The 21,062-nt window shown below is 53.6% G+C and overlaps 1 protein-coding gene across 2 annotated transcripts; it reads right to left on the bottom strand.

Annotated features, from left to right (window-relative positions):
• Positions 1–4,434: 4,434 nt before the first annotated feature.
• On the bottom strand, positions 4,435–20,480 carry Anpep (alanyl aminopeptidase, membrane). 2 transcript variants are annotated; one of them, XM_013158787.2, is made up of 21 exons: positions 20,383–20,480; positions 19,116–19,823; positions 18,600–18,742; positions 18,315–18,454; positions 17,779–17,905; positions 17,545–17,699; positions 17,278–17,391; positions 17,043–17,186; positions 16,862–16,927; positions 16,702–16,767; positions 14,945–15,120; positions 14,631–14,710; positions 13,749–13,882; positions 13,607–13,662; positions 12,756–12,903; positions 9,486–9,577; positions 9,076–9,186; positions 8,806–8,973; positions 7,549–7,689; positions 7,119–7,200; positions 4,435–4,965 (listed from the first exon to the last, which is right to left on the bottom strand). In XM_013158787.2, the coding sequence occupies exons 2-21, from the start codon at positions 19,724–19,726 to the stop codon at positions 4,813–4,815; spliced, it is 2,907 nt and encodes a 968-aa protein (XP_013014241.1). In that variant the 5' UTR covers positions 19,727–19,823; positions 20,383–20,480; the 3' UTR covers positions 4,435–4,812. The 2 variants fall into 2 exon arrangements, with proteins under 2 accessions (XP_013014241.1, XP_013014240.1); XM_013158786.2 differs by having other exon boundaries at positions 19,116–19,965; positions 20,383–20,476.
• Positions 20,481–21,062: the final 582 nt, after the last annotated feature.

The raw sequence follows: 21,062 nt of genomic DNA on the forward strand, positions 1-21,062 counted from the left end.
TCCTGAAGGCCGGGATTATAGGCATGTACTACACCCGGCTAGCTTTTCTCTAGTATCAGGATTCTTACCTTGACACATAGTAAGTACTCATAGTAAGCGTAGCTGAGTACAGATACTGTTTAGAAGATGACCTAGTCAAGTGGCTCCTAATCCTGCTGTGAGCTTTGTGCAGTGGCACTATCATGGTCAATGAGATTTATCCAAGGCACACTTGTTGCTGATTGAAACTAAACCTTGGGGCTGGGGATTTAGCTCAGCGGCATAAGCCCCTACCTTGCAAGCGCACAGTTGTGAGTTCTGTCCCCTTGGTACGGATAAAAAAAAAAAGAAAAAAAAACTAAACCTTGCTGTGTGTTGGGTCACACTCTAAGCAATCTTGCTAATGTGCCAGGTCTAAGATCCTCTGTAGGGGATGATGAGGCCCAGCCAGGTTAGGGAGCAGTGGATCTTTTTTACATCTTCATTTTACAGCTGAGGAAATAGATTCAAACAGGGAAGCAACTTCCTTTAGCCCCTCAGGGGGTGTGGACATCAGGCCCCTGACTCTTCATCCAGTGCTGTCCTTCCCAAGGAGACCCAGGGTCTTGGTCCATAGGTGCAGGGCATCTGCATCACAGGCAGAAGCAGCCGATGTTCACTTCCTTCCTGCAGTGCTTGCTCCCTGAGGTTCCCCAGCTCTGGGACCTTCGCACGCTTGGGTGGAGTCCAGGACCAGATGCACCAGCAGCTGCAGCAGGATATGAGCATTTCATGTTTGCAGGCTATGGCAGCCTCAGCCTCATTCCCCAGCCCTCTCCATGTGCCTCTGGGCCAGAAAAGATGAGCAGCATGGCCTCTGGGGCAGCAACTACAAGTGGACCAGCCAGCTGGAGAGGCCTGGGAGACAACCTGAAGGCTGCTGTAGTGAGGGGAGCCCCACCATGCACCCCCAGTCCCCTCCCCATCCCATCCCTTGTCTATGGCTCTGACCTAGGATGCAGGACCCAGCACTGAGCCTCTCTGCTGCGTCCCAGCAGGGGAGAAAGGAACTGATGCAGGCACCCTCTCTGGGATAAGTGGTCCACCACATCTTCCTAGGAACCCCAGGATCATCTGTAAGGACTGGACACCTGCTGAGTGTCTCGCCCAGCCTCCCAATGACCAAGATATGTGATCTCCAAGAAGACACACTGGGCTCAGCAAAGAAGTTGAGCTGATTTTGCACATGGCCTCTAGGGCTGCAAGATGTTGCATTGCCCAACTTGGGAGTGCTTTGAGGTCACCTCTGGCTGGCCCATGCCCTCTGCTTTCTGCAGGTCATGCTGGCCTGGTGTGCAGATGGTCCCCTCGTTGACCATAAGGGCCCTGAATGGGGAGTCAGCAGCCTAAGTTCTGTTAGTTTCAGCCCAGTATTTGACCAAGGCTCTGCAGGCAGTGATCTTCTGGGATTGGTTTTCTCCAGCCACATGGGGCATTATGTAAGCTGATGTCAGAAGCATGCAGGTGTGATGTTACAGACCTTCACCCAGCTCCAAATGAGCCCAGCCAATGCCACTCCTTGTGCCCCCCACAACCTTGACTGTAAGAGAGAGAGAAGGGTGAAGGTACCCCTCAGTGAGGGAGAGTCTCCTCCTATGTGAGGTCCTGGCTTCCATAATGAGCACCAAAATCATAAACGGCTTGGCCCATGCTGGCCACAGAGAGTAATAAGATCCCACAGGTCTTTTGTCTAGTAGGCTGACTGTCCCTAGCAGTGTCCCACCAGGGACCAAGTGCTGAGGCTGCCCCTCCCCCGTCTGGGGCCCAGAAGGTCAAGTGCCAGCCATGGCCACTGGGTACTGGCGACAGGAAGTGCTGGCCCAGAGTGGAAGGGTTGGAAATTTAATCTGGGGCACCCTGGGAGCTTCCCCAGACAGGCCCCAACACCGTCCCACCCTGGTCCTTTGATGTGCAGATGACAGCAGAGGAGTCCGGAGCCTTCCAGCCTCTGGTCTCCCGCTTCTCACACTGCTGGGGCGGGGAGTGGCTGATGGATTTCCAGCTGGGATGTGGGGCTAGGGATGAGGCAGTCAGCTGTCCTAGGAGGGCCCTTGTGCTCAGAGGTCACACCCTGACCTCATAGTGAGGAAACAGAGGCCCGGGGTTCAGATCCCTGACTCCAGAGAGAGTGGGCCCCCAAGATCCAACTGAGGACCCTGCTGTGGGTGGCAATTGGAGATGACCCAAGTTCCTGTGTCTGCCCACAACCTCTTTCTGTCCCTACCCTCAACCCTGATGCTCAACAGGGCCTCGTGAGGCTGGAGCCAGGGCCAGGGGAGATCCCCACAGCCTAGCTCCAGCCTTGTGCCAAGGAATGCCTGGGGGCCACCAAGGAGCCACACACTGTCTCTCCAGCCCTGGCCACCAGGTCACCTGCAGTGTGGCCTCCTGTGATGGAAGAAGACACATAGCCTAGCCTGGTGACTTGCCTGTCTGAGCTCTCAGCCCAGCCCCTCTATGGCTGTTCTAGAAGATTACCCACTGCTTTCACCAATGCTGTCAGGCCGCCTCAGAGCCTGGAGAAGCAGAAAGACAGGCCCAGGGGCTGGGGATTTAGCTCAGCGGCATAAGCGCCTGCCTTATAAAGCAGGCAGTCGTGAGTTCGATCCCCGGTACCGATAAAAAGGAAAAAGACAAAAAAAAAAAAAAAAAGAAAAAAGAAAGACAGGCCCTTGGGCAGGAGTGGTAACTGCAGGTTTGAGGACTCTTCCAGCCCCCAACTCTGTCACTGCATTGTGGGCTAGCATGGGTTCTTTCTTTTAATAATAGAAATTAAAACTACGGCCCTATCCCAGAACTTGGAGGTTGAGGCAGGAGAACTGCTGCAAATTCATGGCCGGCCTCTGCTACACAGTGAGTTCAAGGTCAGCCTGTCAAATCAAACAAACCAAAACGAAAGCACACATTAACAGGAAAAAGCTTTAATTGAAAAGTAAGAAAAGTGGTAGGCTAAGGAGATAAGATCAGGTAACCCCAAAATGCAGGAGGCCAGTTTGAGGGATCAGCTGGGCTGGAGTCTCCTGATCGTTATTAGCTCTGGAATCCCCAGGGCTGAGGTGGGTTCTGTCACCATGGAGGGGATGTATCTGTTCTCGGGATTTCAGTCACGAGTGGGCTTTGCATGGAATCCAGGTGGTGAGGTTTAGGGCAATGACCAGAGACTTCTGGGCACAGTAAAGCTCTTATCTCGAAGTCTTCGATCCACAATGGGGACAGGATCACTGGGCCTCAGCTCCTCACCTTTTAGACCAAGCCTCTCTCCATGACCAACATGCCTATAAGCAGAGCCCCAAAGGGACTGAACTCAGAGTCACAGTAACAAAATGAAGCTCAAGCCTTGTTCCGCTTTTAGTTTTTTACTGGGCATTTGTAGGCCCAAGTGAAGAGTCATCATTTTTAGTAAAAACCATTTTTAAGTCCCTGGCTACCTTTGGAGAAAACCTAAATCGGGCTCTCCAGGAATAACAGGTGAAGGGCCCAAGGTTCACCATTCCTGTGATGGTCTCTGTGTCACCTCTGTCCCAAGTGTCCCTGGGGCTCCTGGAACTCAGAAAGTGGGCCCCTGGTTGTACTGTATTCCCTCAACTTTCACTGGGGTGGTACTTTCTGGAAAAGCACTCCATCCACCCTCCATCTGTTAGAACCCACCCCAAGCCTGGTAGACAGCAGAGTCCACCATCAGGCCAGCCATTAGACATTAACAGACCTAAGAGACAAAGGAGGGGCAGGGTCCATAATAGCCTTACTGGTTATAGTTAAGAAAGAGCTCGGTACGTGGTTCATTTATAATTATCCGCCAGGTCTCTGACCCAGAGCAACCCCACAGAGCACAATGGCATGTAGGGATCAAACTGCCTGCTTGCAAGGCAGGTCCTTATGCTGCTGAGCTAAATCCCCAGCCCCACGGTGTGCACTTCTGATACCCTTCTTCTGATACCTGGAGATCTGTTTCTAAACAAGGCACACAGCATTCCTGGGTGCCACGGCTGGTGCCCAGCAGTACTGGACAGGGGAGCATTCTTTAAAGAGCCTCCCTCCCAGGGTCTCAGAAAACTTTTAATAGCTAAGGTCCCTGAGGGAACACCATCCATCTGCAAAGAATGATATTTTTGAGATACAGATTTTCAAAGCACTCTCGTAGAAAATATTGATAAACATCAAAATTAACATTGTTCCCTGAACTCAAGTAACCGTTTGCATGAAAAGGCCCGCCCTCTCACTTGAAAGTGTCACTCTGGCTGTATTTGCTTTACAGTAAACTCTGCCTAGGCCTCTGCACAGCTGTCTGTGTCTGGACTGAAATCTTTCATCAGAGACACAAAAAACAAGGATGAAGGACCCACTTCCCAGTGACATTAGCACACCTGTCTGGGCCTGGCTCCCCACTCCTGCTCCAGCTTAGGAAAGTCTTGAAGCTCATCTAGAAATCCTTTATTTACAATTTCTCTTAAAAAAAAAAAAAAGTATACAGATCTGATGCCCTGTTGATTATTCAGGTTCGAGTCTTTGTGGGAGGTGAGAGGATGTCACGGTGGTCCCTCTAGGCCATCCACTGAGGGCTTCTACCCCAGCTGACCACGGAGCTGGGCTTCCCTGAGATCAGTCCCTGGGGCCCAGGGCGACATGTACTAGGCCAGGCCTGGAGTGGTGCTGGCATGAGGGGTAGGGGCTGGTGGCCCCACAGACCGGAGACTTTGTCTTTGAGGATTGGACATTGTCCTCCGAGAATGGAAGCCCTGCCAGACCACAGAGTCCTGGGCCTCCCCCAGGGCCAGGCGACCCTGAGGACCGGGACTACTGGCTGTTGGCGGTGAACCACTGCAGCACGATCTCCTTGTTCTCGTTCACCCACTTTATGTTGGCTCGCGTCTTCTCCAGGGCCTGCTCCAGAGCCCGGGTGCCTGAGCCAAAGCCTATGTGCTGGTTGTTCTTCTTGAACTCTTCCAGCTGCCGGAGAAATAGAGGTGTCAGCTCCATGGGGTCTCCACCACAGCCTTGAGGAGAGGAGGGGGCTCCAGGGGTGGAGGCTGTATCCAGTCCTCTGGGACCACGTCCTCCTCTACCCACAACTTGCCAAATGACAGCCCCAGGTGAGATCTGGTTCTAGAGGCACCTGGCCCACCTTGCACAAGAGTTCATGACTCTTGAGTGTTCCATGGAAGTACAATCTCAAGCCAATCAAGAGGGACAAATCCGACTCCCACGGAAGCAACAGCCAACTTGAAAAGTCTTGGAAGTTACTAAGCCACAAATGAGGCAGCTGCTCCAATAAACAAGCAGCTTTCACAAAAGGACAGAGGGACGTGGGGAGGACCGTAGCCCAGTGGTAGAGTGCTTGCCCTAGGTTTGACCCCCAGCACCACAACAAACAAACCTGCCAGATTCTGCTACAGATTAAAAGATGTATCAGCATTGAAGGTTCTGGCCAATTAGACAAGAAAATGGAAGAAAAGGCATCTAGAAAGGAAGAAGTAACTCTCTATTGGCAGATAACATGATTTTGTTTACATAAAAATCTGAAGAACTAGGGCTGGAGGCAGAGATACAAGCTCAGTGGCACAACACCTGCCTGGCAAGTGCAAGGTCCTGAGCGTGATTCCCAGTAACAACAACAAAAAGACTTCTAGAACTAATGAAGTCAGCAATTCAGTTATATAATACAAAACTAATATTGCAAAAAATAAAAAATGAAAATTAACTGCCCTCCTGTACACTAGCAATGAAAATCCCCCACAGTAATAGCATCAAAAAGAATAAAAGACAAGAATAAATTTGACAAAGGGAGTACAAAATCACCATGCTGAAAACTATAAAACACTGTAGAAATAAATTAAATAGTACTTAAATAAAAGGGAAAAAGACCATATAAGGTGCTGGGGATTTAGCTCAGTGGTGCAGCACCTGCCTGGCAAGTGTGAGGTCCTGAGTGCAATACACGGTATCAAAAAAAAAGATAAATTAGGGGCTGGAGGTTTAGCTCAGCGGCATAAGCACCTGCCTTGCAAGCGGGCAGTCGTGAGTTCAATCCTCAGTACCAATAAAAAGGAAAAAGACAAAAAGAAAAGATAAATTAATCTATGTCCATAGATTAGGAGATCTAATGATAATATTAAGTTCTTAAGTTGCTCTAGAGATCCAGTGCAGTCTTTATCAAAATTCTTTCTTTTTTTTTTTTTTTTTTTTTTTTTTTAATTCTTTCTTTAGTTTATATTTTACAGACAAGCTGATTCTAAACTTCATAAGGTAATGCAAGGGACCCAAAATAAGCAAAATAATCTTGGTGGCGGGAATGAAGGAACTCACGCTTGTCAGTTTCAAAACTGACTGCAGAGCCACAGCAGTGGAGAGCGCAGAGTGGGCAGGGTGTAGGGAGAGAGATACTCGCCACAGAGTGGAATCGAGTCCAGGGACAAACAGCAACAACAAAAGTTCAGAAACAAGCCCTTGCATGTATAGTTAACTGATTCTCAACAGGAGCGCTAAAAGCATTCAGCGGGGCAGAAGTCTTTTCAGTCAGTGGTGCCGGGCTGACTGGAGAGCCACATGGAAAAATGTATAAAAATGAAACCAAAATTATCGAAAAGTGAAAGTAATAACATGAAAAAAAAAATCAGGCATGAATCTTTGTGACCTCAGGTAAGACAATGGTTTCTTGGATAAGACACCTAAAGCACAAGCAATGAAATTTCATTAAAATTGCAAATTTGTATGTCAAAAGATAATCCAACAAATGGGAGAAACGTTTTGCAAATCATATATCTGATAAGCACCCGGTAATGACATAGCGGTGCATGTCTATCATGCCAGATCTCAGAGGCGGCTGAGGCAGGAGTACAAGTTTCAGCCCAGCTTGGGCAACTTACAGCAAATCAGCAAGACCCTGACCCAAAGTACAAACAAAAAATACAAAGGGCTGGGCACGGGATGTAGCTCAGTGCAAAGGCCCTTGGTTAATCCCTAGTCAACACAAAAGAAAAACCTCCAAGACTCATCATTTTTAGGGACTTGCAAAGCCCAGCCACTCGGCCTCTGCTCCCTGGTGTCACTGAGGGAGGGCTGAGTGACAGCTGCCACCTGAGACTGGGGAGGGCGCCTCTCACCTGCTGCAGCTCGTGCTCGGTGGAAAACCGCCTGGTCACTCCTTGGATGAGGTTGGAGAAGGAGAAGGAGCCCCCACCAAAGCTGCAGGGCAGGAAAGGGACACAGTGAAGGGCCCAAACCTGATGCTATTAGTTGGTGGTGACACTGACCCTCACACCCACTCTTTGAGGGTGCATGGGCCCAGGGGAGAGAGGTGACAGGCCCAGCAGACACCATCAGGCCGTGGCGGCGGCGGGACTGAATACAGGACCAGTGTCGGTGTGCTGGCTCCCTTCCCAGAGAGCACCCCCACCTTCTCCACGCAGGACCAGGACGCCCACGTCTGCCCTCGCCTTTGCATGGTGCCTGGGGCCCGAGTTCAGTGAGTGACCGTCCCGTCCCCTGCAGGCCCTCGCACGCAGGCCACCCAGATGCCTGCTCCGTACTTACTCCTCAAACAGCTTCTTCCAGTTGCTGCGCACGAAGTCCCAGGCCAGCCCCTGGCCCGCCACGTTGCTGGCGATGCTGATGATGGTGCTGGTGGCGTCTTGCCTCCGGATGAGCGAGGAGTTCAGGGTGTAGCTCAGGTACCTGCAAAGCGGCAAGTCGAGCTGCTCGGTATCAAGGGCCGCAGCCAGGGGCACAGGGGAGGACACCAGAGCGAAAGGGACGGACCCTGTGCTCCTCTATCATCCGGGCAGGGGGAGGGCAGACAGATCTCTGTCCTACCCTCCTCTGTGAATGGGAACCGAGTCACCTAAGCAGGCTCCCAGCGTCTCTGCTAGGCCAAGCATGGCTCTGACATGGAAATGTCCTGAGCCCTGGTGCCAGCCAGGGGGCTGCTCAGTCTTTGAATTTACATTGAGAATGGCTCCTTTTGTTGTTGTTGAACTGCAATACTGGAGATTAAATCTAGGGCCTTTGCACACATCCCCAGCTCTTTTTTTAATTCTTTATTTTGTGACGAGGGCTTGCTCTTAAATTGCCCAGGCTGGGCTTGAACTTGAGATCCTCCTGTCTCAGCCTCTTAGCGCTCCGAGATGACAGGTGTATCACAATGCCTAGCTATTTTTCCCTTTTTCATGTATATGGCCCTAGGAATTGAACACAGACCTTTACATATGCTGGGCGAGTGCTGTACCATCCCAATCCAATGGGGCTTTTCTTTAGTGGGGTCCAGGTTATGACACACAAGGCACAGAGGGAGAGTAAGGACCCCTCACCCAAGGGATTCAGAGTGCCAACTGGACAGCCGGGACTGAGGACCAGCTACACCTGAGCCCTTGACAGAGGGTGAAGTGAGCGTCAGCACCAGCTAAGGGGCCCACAGCAGTTAAATCCATAGGGCATGCGCCAGGTGTGGTGGTGCATGTCTGTAATCCAGCACTCTAGGAGGCTGAGGCAGGAGGACTGCACGTTTGAGCCCACCCTGAGCTCAGCCCAAGCCCAGCCTACACAACTTAGTGAGACTCTAGATGAAAATTAAAAGGAGCTGGGAATTCAATCCAAAAGCCCTGTGACCCCACAAGATAAATAAATAAAACAGCACAGGACATGGGCCTACACCTGGGTTTGAATCTTGGCTGCAGCCTTCAGGCGAATCCTTGGCTTCTCAGCCTCCACACCCTGCTCTGAGGGGAAAGCGGTCCTCACAGCAGCTTCGCTGTGAGCCTGTGACACCCACGAGGTTCTCAGAAGAGTCCTCACCTGTTCAGGATCCACACCTCGTTGCTGCAGGCCAGGCCCGACCGCAGCTTGTCAGCCTCGTTGACCAAGGTGGCGTTGAGGAACTGGTTCCAGGCAAAGTCCCACTCAGCCTCGCTCCCCTCGGCGATGGCGTTGCAGTAGACGGTGGTGCGCAGGTTGGGATGGATCCTGGTGTGGAGAGGGGTGTGAGGCGGGGAGACGCTGAGGGGCCTCCTGATCCCACCTGAGGGATGGTGGAGGGCTGGCAAAAGGCGCAGTGGGGTCACTCACGGGTTGTTTTTGGAGTCATTCATCCACTGGTGGAAAAGGTTTTTGACCATCTCCTTACAGTCCTGGAGCCCGTTGGAGCAGGCGGTGCTGATGGCGTTCACTTCATTGTATCTGTGCCAGGGACTTGCAGTTAGCACCCCTGGCCCGATTCCCGCCAGGTGCTCCAGGCCAGCCCCACCCAAGACTTTGTGGCCCCCACATCTTCTGAATCCCCCCACTTGCTTCATGTCTCGGCCCCCAAAGCAGCCCAGGGACCCAGAGGGGCCAGTGAAGGCTCCTGAGGAAGCCCTCTGACCTGGCGCTGGTAGGGGACCTAGAGATGCCCCAGACTGGGCAGGGCGCTGGCACAGAGGGCCAGGGGAGCTCCCGCTGCCCAGGTCGCCTGTCACCTCCCACCCACGGCCACTCACTGCTCCATCAGCGTTGGGGGCCGCACGCTCCACTCTTTGGTGAGTTCTTTGAAGTACAAGTAAAGGGGCTCAACCTGCTTCTTCAGGTATGTCTGGGGAGAGAACACAGGACGGCGGGCGCTGGCCAGAGGGCAGAGGCTGGATGTCCCCCAGGAGCCACACAACTCTGGTCCCCCACTTCCCCAGGCCTCAATCAGTTCTAACCCTGCATCGCCAGTTCTTAAAATAAAGCTTTACATCCCCCTCTTGACCCTAAGGACTCTGTTACTGCCGGGAAAATGGGAAATTCAGGACATAAAAAGTAAGCCAGGATAGGACCTAAATTATGACTTCCAATTATGATTTCTTTCTTTCTTTCCTTTTTCCCCTCCCCTGTACTAGGGGTTGAAGCCAGGGCCGTTACACTGAGCTACATCCCCAGCCCTCTTTATTTATTTATTTTATTTTTCCCCCCATGACACGATCTTGCTGTTTAGTTTTTTTTGTTTGTTCTGTCTTTTTGGGACAGGGTTTCACTATGCAATTCAGGCTGGCCTTGAACTCACAGCGATCTTCCTGTTTTAGCCTCCCCTGTGCGGCCTTCACCGCACTCTCAGGCTGGGTGTGGTATCGCGTGCCTGTAATCCCAGCACGCGGGAGTTGGGAAGCATTCTGCGGGAGAGGCTGCAGCTGGGGTGTGCCCAAGGGGCACTGGGGAGACAAGGCTGAGGATAGGAGGGAAGAGGGGGGCGGGGTGGAGGCAGGGAACAAAGAGACACAGAGCCAAAGTCTGCAGAAGAGGCGATTCAACCTCAACCCTGCCTAGCTCCTGTCAGCTGGGGGAGACACTAGACCAAAGGGCTCAGGATGTGGGGTGAACCAGCACTGCAGAATGGTGGCAGCAAAGGTCAACAGTGGATGTTTCCAAGCCGGATGCTGGGCCCCCAGTTCCTGCTCCCTCTCTGGCATCACCCGTCTCGTTGCATAGAGAACCAGTATCCAGTCTGGAGAAACTGAAATATTTGGTTTTTGGTAGTACTGGGGATTGGACTCAGGGCCTTTGCACTGAACTGTCTCCTCTTCCTACCCTTTTGTTTGTTTGTTTGTTTTGGTACTGGAGATCAAACTCACAACCTCCAGCTTGACAGGCAGGCGACTGTGCCTGCTGAGCTAAACCCCCAGCCTTTTTTGTGTTTTTTGAGACAGGGTCTCAATATGCAGTTCAGGCTGGCCTTGAATTCACTTTGTAACCCAAACTGGTCTTGAACTCACAACGATCCTCCTGCCTCAACTTCCCACATGCTGGGATTACAGGCATGTCCACCACGCCTGACCTGGTGGCTCTTTTTTATGTTTTATTTTGAGTGAAAGTCTCTCTAAGTCACTAAATTACCCAGGCTAGGTTCCCACTTGTCTCAACCTCCCATGACACCAAGATGACAGGCATGCACCAGCGCACCAGTCCATTTCAGTTGCCAGAAGCACAGATCCATTCCTGATTTTGCACATCCTTGCACTGCGGCCACACCAGCTTTAACCCCAGCACTCCAGTCTTAGTATGTGTGCTACCAAAGCAAGCACTGGAATCCAGAAGGGTAGCTCAGCCTTCAGTTTGGAAAGAAACCAAGACAAACAGAAAGTGGAGAGGAGACAAGTTCAACAGAAGAAAAGGAAAACTTTAAACATCCTCCAAGGCCAGGCATGGTGGCACACACCTGTAATCTCAGCACTTGGGAGGCGGAGGCAGGAGGATCACTGGGAACTGGAGGGCTACATAACTGAGTTCATGGCTAGCCTGAATTGCATAATGAGACCCTGTTTAAAAAAAAGAAAATATGGGCTGGGGATTTAGTTCAGTGGCATAAGTGCCTGCCTGGCAAGTGCAAGGTTGTGAGTGCAATCCCTGGTACAAAAAAAAAAAAAAAATTGTGTGTCCTAAAAAAAAAATCCTATAAGTCAAAGGGAAGAGACATCGTGTGACACTGGAACTAGAAAACACACTTGGAAATTTCAAGATGTGAAATCCAAGATGTCTACAGGCAAGGGAGCCTCCCACAGGGCAGGGCAAAAAGTCCATCAACTGAAAATGGGAGCTATATGAAAGGAGGAGGCAAGGGAATAGTAAGTGGAATTAACTGGCATTCCAGAGAAGTAAAAAACAAGGGAGAGAAAGTCGAAAGAACCAAGGCAAAAATGTTCTACTACTAAAGGACACAAATGCGCATGCTTAAGTAGGTAAAGGGTGAGAAGGACACAAACCCATCATTGAGAGAAGAATCCAGAAGCTTCCAGAAGGAGAAGCTTCCAGAAGGAGAGAGAAAACAGGTTACTTCCCAAGACCTGGAAATGAGAAAGGGTCCCTGGCTTTTCACTCACAGTCTGGGAAGCCTGATATCAACAGAGCAAGGCCATACATGTTCTGAGGAACAGATTTTCAATCTTTAAGTTTTTAAGCCCACTGAATCCAGCGTAAGAGCTGGAGACCGACATTTCACACACCGGGCCTGCAAAAGCCCAGGGTCACAAGCCCTCTCCGAACTCCTGGAAAATGTGCTCCCCTCCAAGACAAGACAGCTTTTCACCTCCTAGCATGATGGCCACCTTGTGCCCTTGAAGTAGGACAGGGGTGCCTCGATTCATGAATCTAATTCACCCCACAATTCAGGGAAAGATGACCACATTTGCACAAAGATGGCCACAGTCATGCCTGACACCCAATGCAGAGTTCACAAACAAAAACGAAATTTAGCCAAAGGCTTCTGTTTGTGAACGAGATTATTTCCAAATAAAAGTGTTCGCGAAGGGGGCACCAGTGTGGTTTCCGAATTTCTGTCCAGAAGTCCTGCGCCTCTGCGTCCCTCCCATCTCTCACTGTGGCCAGCTCTGCTCCCGGGAGGGACCGAGCCAGACACACTTTCTACTCATTTCGTAATGGTGTGATTTCAGGCACTGAAGAGAACTGGTCCTTTTCGGTTTGCTTTGATTTTTCTAGGACTGGGGGTGGAACCCAAGAGCTGGCACATGTGAGGCAAATGCTCTAACATCAAGCTAAATCCCAGACCCTTTTTTATGTATGATTTTTTGAAGGGATACTAGGGGTTGAATCCAAGGCCTTTTGCAGTGAGCTATATCTCTAGCCCCTTCTGCTTCTTTTTTGTAATTATAAGATAGAGCCTACCTAAATCACTAAATTGCCCAGGCTGGGCTGGACCTTTCAATCCTCCTGCCTCAACCTTCCAAGTAGGCTGGAGCCACCCTGCCCAGCGTGGATGGCTCGGTCTGCACCGGTACCTTCATGGGGCCGTAGACCTCGGTGCGGTCAAACATGAGCTTGAAGTAGTTGAGGCTGCTCAGCGCTGTAGCCCAGGGCATGTACTCTGTCTCTCGGATCAAGAACCGGGTGTTGTCCAGAGCCAGCGTGACAGGCATCTTTTGAGCACTGGGGACAGAAAGGCCCAAGTCAGCCCCGCCATCCCTACTAAGCCCACATCCCAGAAGCCTCAGCCCAAGCTCCCAGGAACACAGCTCAACCCTGGCTGCTGCTCCTGCCACAGCCCAAGGCCCCTGGACCCCAGCTGGACTAGCTCAAGATGCCTTGAGGGATGGGGACACAGATGCTGGGCAAAACTGGCCCTGCCCTAACTTCTGCTAGTCATAGTCCCTTGCTTATTACATCCATTTTACAGACCAAGAAACTGAGGCTCAGAGAAATGAATTGACTTGCTCACAGAGACAGAGCTGAGGTTCAGAAGTAAAACAGATTACTGTGTTCTTCCCTCACCAACCACCTCTGCCCAGTGGGGGCCTCATAGCTTCTCAAACCCTCATTCTGAGACCAGGGCATACATCTAGCCTACAGCTGTCCACTTCTGAGGCTGATGTCACTCATGACAAAGAGCTTGGCCCTCTGCCATGACGAGAGGAAGTGCTGGGTAGCTATCTGTACAGCCAAGCTCTCTCCCTGCCCTGTCCAGCCCAGGTGTTTTGGGTACCAGCCTGGAGGCCCGGCACAGTTTCTGGAGCAGGGCGTGGGCAGTAGAGAGGGCAGGCCTGCATCTGGCAGTTGCACGCTACCATGTGACCTCAAGCAACTCTGTGCCAGAGTCCTCATGGGGGGCTGGACGGGCATAGGCGAGGCTCACCTGGCCAGGTCGAAGGCATCGTGGATGACCTGCGCCCGATTGATGACAGGGATCACCTGGAAGGGAACAGCGTTTGAGCTCAGGCCTTGCGGTCTGGTGGCCCCTCCTGGACCAGGGACAGGGCAGAGCAGCCGTCACCCACCGAGGGGTTGGACTCCAGCTGAGCCTGGATCTTTTTCCAGTTGTTCTCGTCGTAGTTCACCAGGTAGTAGCCCGTCACGTTGATGTTCAGCAGGACCCACTGGTTGCCTGATGTCTGGAACCTTGAATCCTGGGCTGCATGGAGGGACAGGGCAGGCAGAGGTGCTTAGAGGGACACAGGGGCACCCAGAGCCCCCACACTTCCTGCTCCTCGCTCACCTCCTCCAGGCAGCTGCCCTGGCCTCTCCAGGAGCCTGAACTTCCCTCACTCCAGCTTGCAGTACTCAGCAGAGCACTAGAATTCTTGTTTGGTTTTCCTCTCCCAGTACTAGGTATTAGAACCAGGCCATGCAATACACTACATTTCTAGTCCTTTTTTTAATTTTTTTTTTTTTTAATTTTTGGGACAGGGTCTCACTAAGTTGCTAAACTGCCCAGGTTGGACTCAAAATTGCCATCCTCCTGCCTCAGCCTCCCAGAGTGCCAGAAGCAGGTGTGCCCTGGTTGGAGTGCTTTGACCTGCTCGTCTTCCTTCTGTAGCTACAGCCTCTGCCAAGGCTGAGAATGGACTGCCTGGACTTCTAATTCCTCAGAGCCTGGCCAGCGAGGGCTGCTGAGACCACATACTGGACACTGTTCTAAGGATTTTAGGTAACTTCTGACCTTTTGGGCACTGCTCTTAGCTGTACTTCCTGATGAGGAAGGAGAGACCAGAGAGGGATGGTAACTGCCCAAGGTTACAGAGATGGGCAGCAGCAAAGTGGACACAGAAGGGAAGTCGGCTCTGTTTGTTGAATAACATGATGAAGGAAGCCCTTACTAAGGCCCACTGGAACCCCAGAACAGGGCGGGGGGCAGGAGCTAGGGGTATGGGCTGCATTACCTTTCTTGACGCCGTTCAGCCAGAATTCAGTCTGCGGCGTGCCACTTTTGATGGACGAGATGGGCACAATCCACTGGTAGCTGCAACCAGAGGGCAGAGGCCAGGGGTGAGGGACAGTGGCCCTTGGCTGTTGTCGGCAAGAAGCAGCCCTGCCCAGGCTGCAGCCACACACGCCCAGCTCCTGGCGCTGGAGCAGGAGCTGTCTGCACCACTGGGACAGTCCCACCACGGTCAGGGGCCCAGGGTGACCACCCACCACGCAGCCCAACTCCTCCCTTTCTGGACCCGGCACCTCAGTGACCCCATCTGCTCACTTGAAGTCCGAGGGGCGGGTGACTTCGGCGTTGGGGTCCAGGAGAAAGTGCTCCTGGGAGACTTCTCCTGTGCTGGTGTCTACGGTGATGAGCGGGAAGCCCATCTGCAGGATCCAGCGGTCCATGATGGTGCTCACTGAGGCAGGGAGCTTGATGACTGACTGCGCGTCCACAGCCTGCAGAGGGGAGAGGGGGCTTCTGTGGCCAGAGCCCGGCAAGCTGGAGGAGCGACCAGCCTTCCCTCAGCCACATGCCCAGGCCCATCCGCAGAGGGTGCAGACCCTGGACACCCCCTACACATACACTTTGCAGTAGTGGGCACTGAACCTAGCGCCTTCACACTGAGCTACCCCAACCCTGTTAAAATTGCTTTCTATCTTGAGACAGGGTCTTGTAAATTACACATACCAGGCTCCAGCTTTTAGTCCTCCTGCCTGAGTTCCCTAGAGTGCTAGGATTACAGGCAGGCACCAGCACCCCCAGATGCCTGGCTTTTTTGGTTGCTTTTTTTTTTTTTTTTTTGAGACAGGGTCGTACTGCACAGTTCAGATTGGCCTTGAGCTCACTTTGTAGCCCAATCTGATCTCGAACTCACAACGATACTCCTGCTTCAGCCTCCCAGGTGCTGGGTACCTGTCTCTTCTAAACAGTAGAGGGAGGCTGAGAAGGAAGAGCAGGAAGAGATGAAATGAAAGCAGCTCCTGAAGCCACAGGCAATACAGCGATCATCCCAGCCTTGCAGGCTGAGGCAGGAGGACCACCACAAATTCAAGGTCAGCCTGGGCTACTTGTGAGTTCAAGGCCAGCCTGAACTACAGAGTGAGATTTTGTCTCAAAAAAATAAATAAATAAATAAAAGAAAGTCACAGGCCGGGGCAAGAGACAGGGTGACGGGGCATGAGGAAATGCAGCCAGCTGGAGGGCACCACCTGGGCCTGCCGGCCCTGTCCACCTTGCCTTGGCAGTCACAGCACAAGGCCGACAGTACCATGGGAGAGGGAGGAAGGGGCTGGACAAAGGGGCAGAGGCAAGACTCAACCCTGCTGTGGTGGCACCATTTTGTCCCTGAAGACTGGAGTGGGGGAGACAGACTGGTTGGGGCCGGGACCCATTACCGAGGGTTGCCATGGCAACTGGAAGGCCATGCTGTTCTCCCAAGAGTGGCACAGTGGTGGGACAGAAAAATGGGGGTCCTGAGTTCTGGATGGAGTGATGGTGAAGTGAGAGGTTGAGTCGGGGGCTGCAGGAGCTGGGAGTGGGCAAGGGGTGCAGGGAAGCAGTGGGCAGGGCAGGGCAGGGCAGGGCAGGGCGAGGGGCAGGCTGAGACCCTGGAGCACAGGATTCCAGGCCCAGGAGAGACAGGGTGTGGCGGTGGCCTCAGGCTCTGCTCCCCAGCAGGGGCTGCTGGGTGTGGAATGCAGGTAGGGCAGGAGCAGAGGGTCAGAGTTTGTGCCCAGGGTGCTTGGGTGTGCAGGTCTGCGCCCACGAGGGGCCCTCGGCCCTGGCTACAGGGCAGCTACAGGTATGGAGTCAGTTGCAAGCCAGCTCCAAAGTCCCCAAAGGAAGGGAGCTTAGGACCCTGTCCTCCCCACCAAGGAGCCCCAAATAGTCCTGGTGCAGGCTGCCAGGCAGGGTGTGACCCCCTCAGTCTCTCCTGCCGGCCCCCAAGGGGCCATCAGTGACCCACTTCACAGATGAGCAGCCCAGGCTTGGGGTGAGCTGCTGGGCACCCTCTCTCTCCCGTGTGCCACACCCACCTTCTGCAGGTGACTCCACAGGTCCTGGTAGACAGTGTTCTTGTACTCAAAGGCCTGGAGGTAGGACTGTGGAGACAGGGTGATGGGTAAGCCCATGCCCAGACCTGGGGCACAGGGCCGGGCGCAGAGCCATCCCATTTCTTAATGGCATCACACTCACCGCCAGGCCCTTCTTGAACAGGTCTTCTGTCAGGAAGTCGGAGAGCATCCTGATAACCGAGGCACCCTGGGGTGGGGCAATAGAGGGCTCAGCAGACCTAGCTGGCCAGCACAAGGCCCTAGGAGGTAGGCGAGTCCCATGTTAGGGGGCATGGAGATTGGGGTGTGTGTGTGTGACACACCTTGCTGTAGGAGATGGTGTCGAAGACCTCGCTGATCTGGGCGGGTGTGTTGATCTCCCCGGCAGGGCTGGTCAGTGGGTGGGAGGAGGCCAGCGCATCCACCGCCATCACACGGTACACCTCATTGATCACGATGAGGTCCTTCTGCAGATCCACAGCACCAGCCATCAGGAAACTGGCCTAGGGCATGGCCCAGCTCACCCATGCCCTGTCCGGCCCCTGGGCACTGGCTCACCAGATTCCAGGTGGGCTCTGCGTAGTCAGCACCCAGGTACTCCACGTAGGAGGCAAAGCCCTCGTTCAGCCACAGGTCATTCCACCAGGCCACTGTGACCAGGTTCCCAAACCACTGCAGGGACAGGGGGTCAGCCCAGCAGGCCTGCTGGCCTTTCTGTCACTGACCAATGGCGGGAACTTTACCAGGGACCCTGCCAGCTGGCTCCCGCCTCCCTTTTCTGTGACTCAGGACCCTGATTCCTTCCTGACCCCAGGATGGGGCTACCTGGTGGGCCAGCTCGTGCGCAACCACAGTGACCACCCGCTCCTGGTTGCTGATGGAGGAAGACTCCGGGTCGAAAAGCAGCGAGTTCTCCCTGTAGGTCACCAGCCCCCAGTTCTCCATGGCGCCAGCATTGAAGTCAGGAAGACCGATCTGGTCTGGGGAGTCCAGACCATTGGTGGATGTGTCTCGGGTGGGACCCCATCTGCCACTGCCCACTTAAGTCTCCCCACTCACCAGATTTCTCCAGAGGGTAAGGGGTGTCATAATGCTTGCCAAAGAAGCTCAGGATGGGGCCCGTGACATTAAGGGCGTATTCAGCATGGCCCTCAGCGATGGCACTGGGCCGGGCCCAGATCCGGATCTGTAAAGTAAGTGGCTGGCCGTGAGGGTCAGGGCCCTCTTGGATCCCCTGGCAGATGAGCTGAGTTTCAGGGCCCAGGGGGCTGCAAGGTCCTCGCTGGGCCATGGCGAGGGGACCAACACTGTCCAACCGAGAGCCCTGGCTGGCAGAGGAGGCAGCTGGGTGGACAGCCATTGGGGATAATGTGGCCATTTCTGTGTCAGAAATTTCTTTTTATGAAGAGCAACCATTTTTCCCATTTTTAAGATGCGGAGACTGAGGCTCAGAGAACTGGACACTTGCCTGGGAGCACTCAGAGGGAAGACTCAGCTGCCATGTAAGTCAGGAGTTGACTTAGGGATGAGGGTACAGGACAGTCCTAGCAGTTGAGGTCAGGGCAGGCCAAGGACAGGGAAGCCTAGCCTCATACCATGACATTATCAGGCGACTTTGATTCCACGGAGTGGAACTCGCTGATGATGTAGGCCAGCAGGTAGGTGGACATCTTGGGTGTTGTCTTGAACTCTGTGATGACCAGGCTGGAATCTCCTGGATATGGCACGCTAGGGCCTAGGCATGGAGGAGACAGTATAAGCATCTGAGAATGCATCCTCTGTCCTGCCCCGTACCCTGGGCCCAGGTCCCTGCCTCTCAGACGGCGTGGCCTCAGGTCCCTGCCTCTCAGACGGCGTGGCCTCAGGCCAGAGCTGCTCACCTTTGGGAAGCATGTTAGACAGGGCTTGGTAGTGTGCTGGGTGGATGAGGGTGATGTCAAATGTGGCCTTCATGGCTGGCTCATCAAAGCAGGGGAAGGACTTCCGGGCGTCTGCGGCCTGCATCTGTGTTGTGGCCACCACTCTGCCCAAACCAGGGTGTCAGAAGGTGTACTTGGGGCAGGCCTGGGGCCTTTAGGGTGCCCTTGGGCATGCAGAGGAAGGGATGCACAGAAAGCTGTCCAGCCCAGCCCCTGCCCTTCACCTCCCCCAGGAGTCAGGGACTTCCACCAGGTGGGCTGACGATGGGAGCCAGCAGACTCCACCCCTCTGAGCTGCAAGGCCTGGGCCTGCAAGATCCCTCTGCCCCCATCCCCAGCACCCCCATGATGGAGAAGCCTTCCCTGCGTCCTGAGGTGGCCATCCTACAGCAGCTGTACACCAGCGTGGGCTACTGAGGGAGCTCCGAGGCTCAACCTCAAATTCCCCCCAGCAGCAGCCCAGCTCAGCAGACTCACTTGAGCTGGCCGTTCTCCCTGTACTCGCTGCGGTAGAAGCCCGCCAGGTCATCAGCCAGCTCCCCCTGGAACTGGCTGTCCATCTCGTACTCCCTGCCGACCGACAAGTGGCCTTGCAGGTGCACCACCAGGTACTCGGTGCGCTCCACCAGCTCGGTCCTGTCGATGGCTGGGGGCTGGGAGCCGTCCACACTCCGCAGGGCCACTCGCTGCCCGGTGGATGACTGGGTTGTGTAGTTGAGCTTTTTGCTGTGGATGATGATCATGTTGGTGGCCTCCTGGCAGCTGAAGCGGACTGTGCTTTTGCCCTCGAAGATGTACAGGCCGTGTGCATTGGGGGTGAAATAGGGCCTCAGTGTCACCTGGTACGAAATGGGTACCAGAGACGTGGGTAGGCGATACCGGTTCCATGGCTTGCTTTCGTCCACGGTGGTGGCTGGGGCAGTGGTTGTGGTGGTGGAGGACGCGGAGTCTGCAGCTGAGTTCTCGGCATTCCGGTTCTTCTCCTGTGCATACACCACAGACAGGGCAACGATGGTGCAGATGGCTGCCACGCCCAGGAGGATGCCCAGAATGCCCAGGGACTTGGAAATGTAGAAGCCCTTGGCCATGGTGCGGGTGGGCAGGGAGCTGGAGTGGCTGGGCTCCTCAGAGGAAGAAGCAGCTGAGAACCAGGCTTATATTCTGGAGGGAGGCGGAGCCCCACAGCTGCTGGGCAGGGCAAAAATTAACCAGGGATCAGACAGGCGAAGGTCACTGGGCTGGGCAGGGGTGCACTCTGGCCCCCAGCTATGAGAGGCAATCCAGGGGCAGCATGGAGGGCTCCCACCACGGCTCTGCTCAGGGCTGCCTGCTGGGAGCGAAGAGAGCCTAGTTATGGACTGCCAGCTGAGGGGGAGCCTGGGTGGCACCAGTCTGCCCCTGCCCAAGAGCAGAGGTGTTGGGAAGATCAGCTGCAGGACCGAGGTTGGAATCAGGAAAGGACTTCTCATGTAGGGGTGCGGATGCCCCTGTTGGACCCCCAGAAGGGCGGCAGGGACTCCTCCCATAAGTGCCAGCCTCCCCTGTACCCCCAGAGCAGGAGTCCTCCTGGCTGTCCGGGTTGCCCACCCTTCCCTGCAGCTAGGCACCCCCCACACACACACACCCAGGAAGTGCCCTAGCGGAGGCCCAGGAGCCAGTGTGCTCAGTTTTTTTTAAAGGTAAGCAGGCAGGTTTCCTTCCATCTGTGACATGAGCAGGGAATTTTAGCTTCTATGGCTCACACCTGTAATCCCAGCACTTTGGAGGCTGAGGCAGGAGGATCGTTGCGAGTTCGAGACCAGCCTGGGCTACAAAGTGAGCTTAAGGCCAGCCTGAATTGCACAGCGGGACCCTGTCTCAAAAAGACAAAAAAAAAAAAAAAAAATTTAGCTTCTAGACCTCTCCTCCCACAAATAAATAACATATTCATGTCTCAGGCTTATTCAACAGCTTTAATAAGACCCCACAGTAGAACCTAATTTTTTTGGACCAAGGATCAAACTCGCAACCTCATGCTTGCCAGGAAGGTGCTTATGCCATTGAGCTAAATCCCCGGCTCACACCCTTTTTTTTTGATAGTCCTGGAGATCGAACCCAGAACCTTTCCACTGAGCTACATCTCCAACCCATATTGAGACAGCGTCTTGTTAAGTCACTAAATTGTCCAAGCTGGGCACGAACTTTCCATCTTCCTACCTCAGCCTCCCAGAGGGCTGGGGTTACTGGTTTGCTATACCAATCCCACCATTCGCTTCCTTCTTAACCCAAGCTCGAAACTACCTCTTTTTCTGTCCTCGGGGGAAACAAATATATCATTTATCATATTAAAAAAAATCCACCCTTCCAGGGCAATGATGCCTTACTGCCTTGCCATCTGCCAGCTCCTTCTCCCACAAACCTCCTGGACCTTCACCTCTATCCACA

Source organism: Cavia porcellus, unplaced genomic scaffold (assembly GCF_034190915.1).
Source record: "Cavia porcellus strain 051 isolate PalLab524CR breed Dunkin Hartley unplaced genomic scaffold, mCavPor4.1 scaffold_6, whole genome shotgun sequence".
Classification (NCBI taxonomy): domain Eukaryota; kingdom Metazoa; phylum Chordata; class Mammalia; order Rodentia; family Caviidae; genus Cavia; species Cavia porcellus.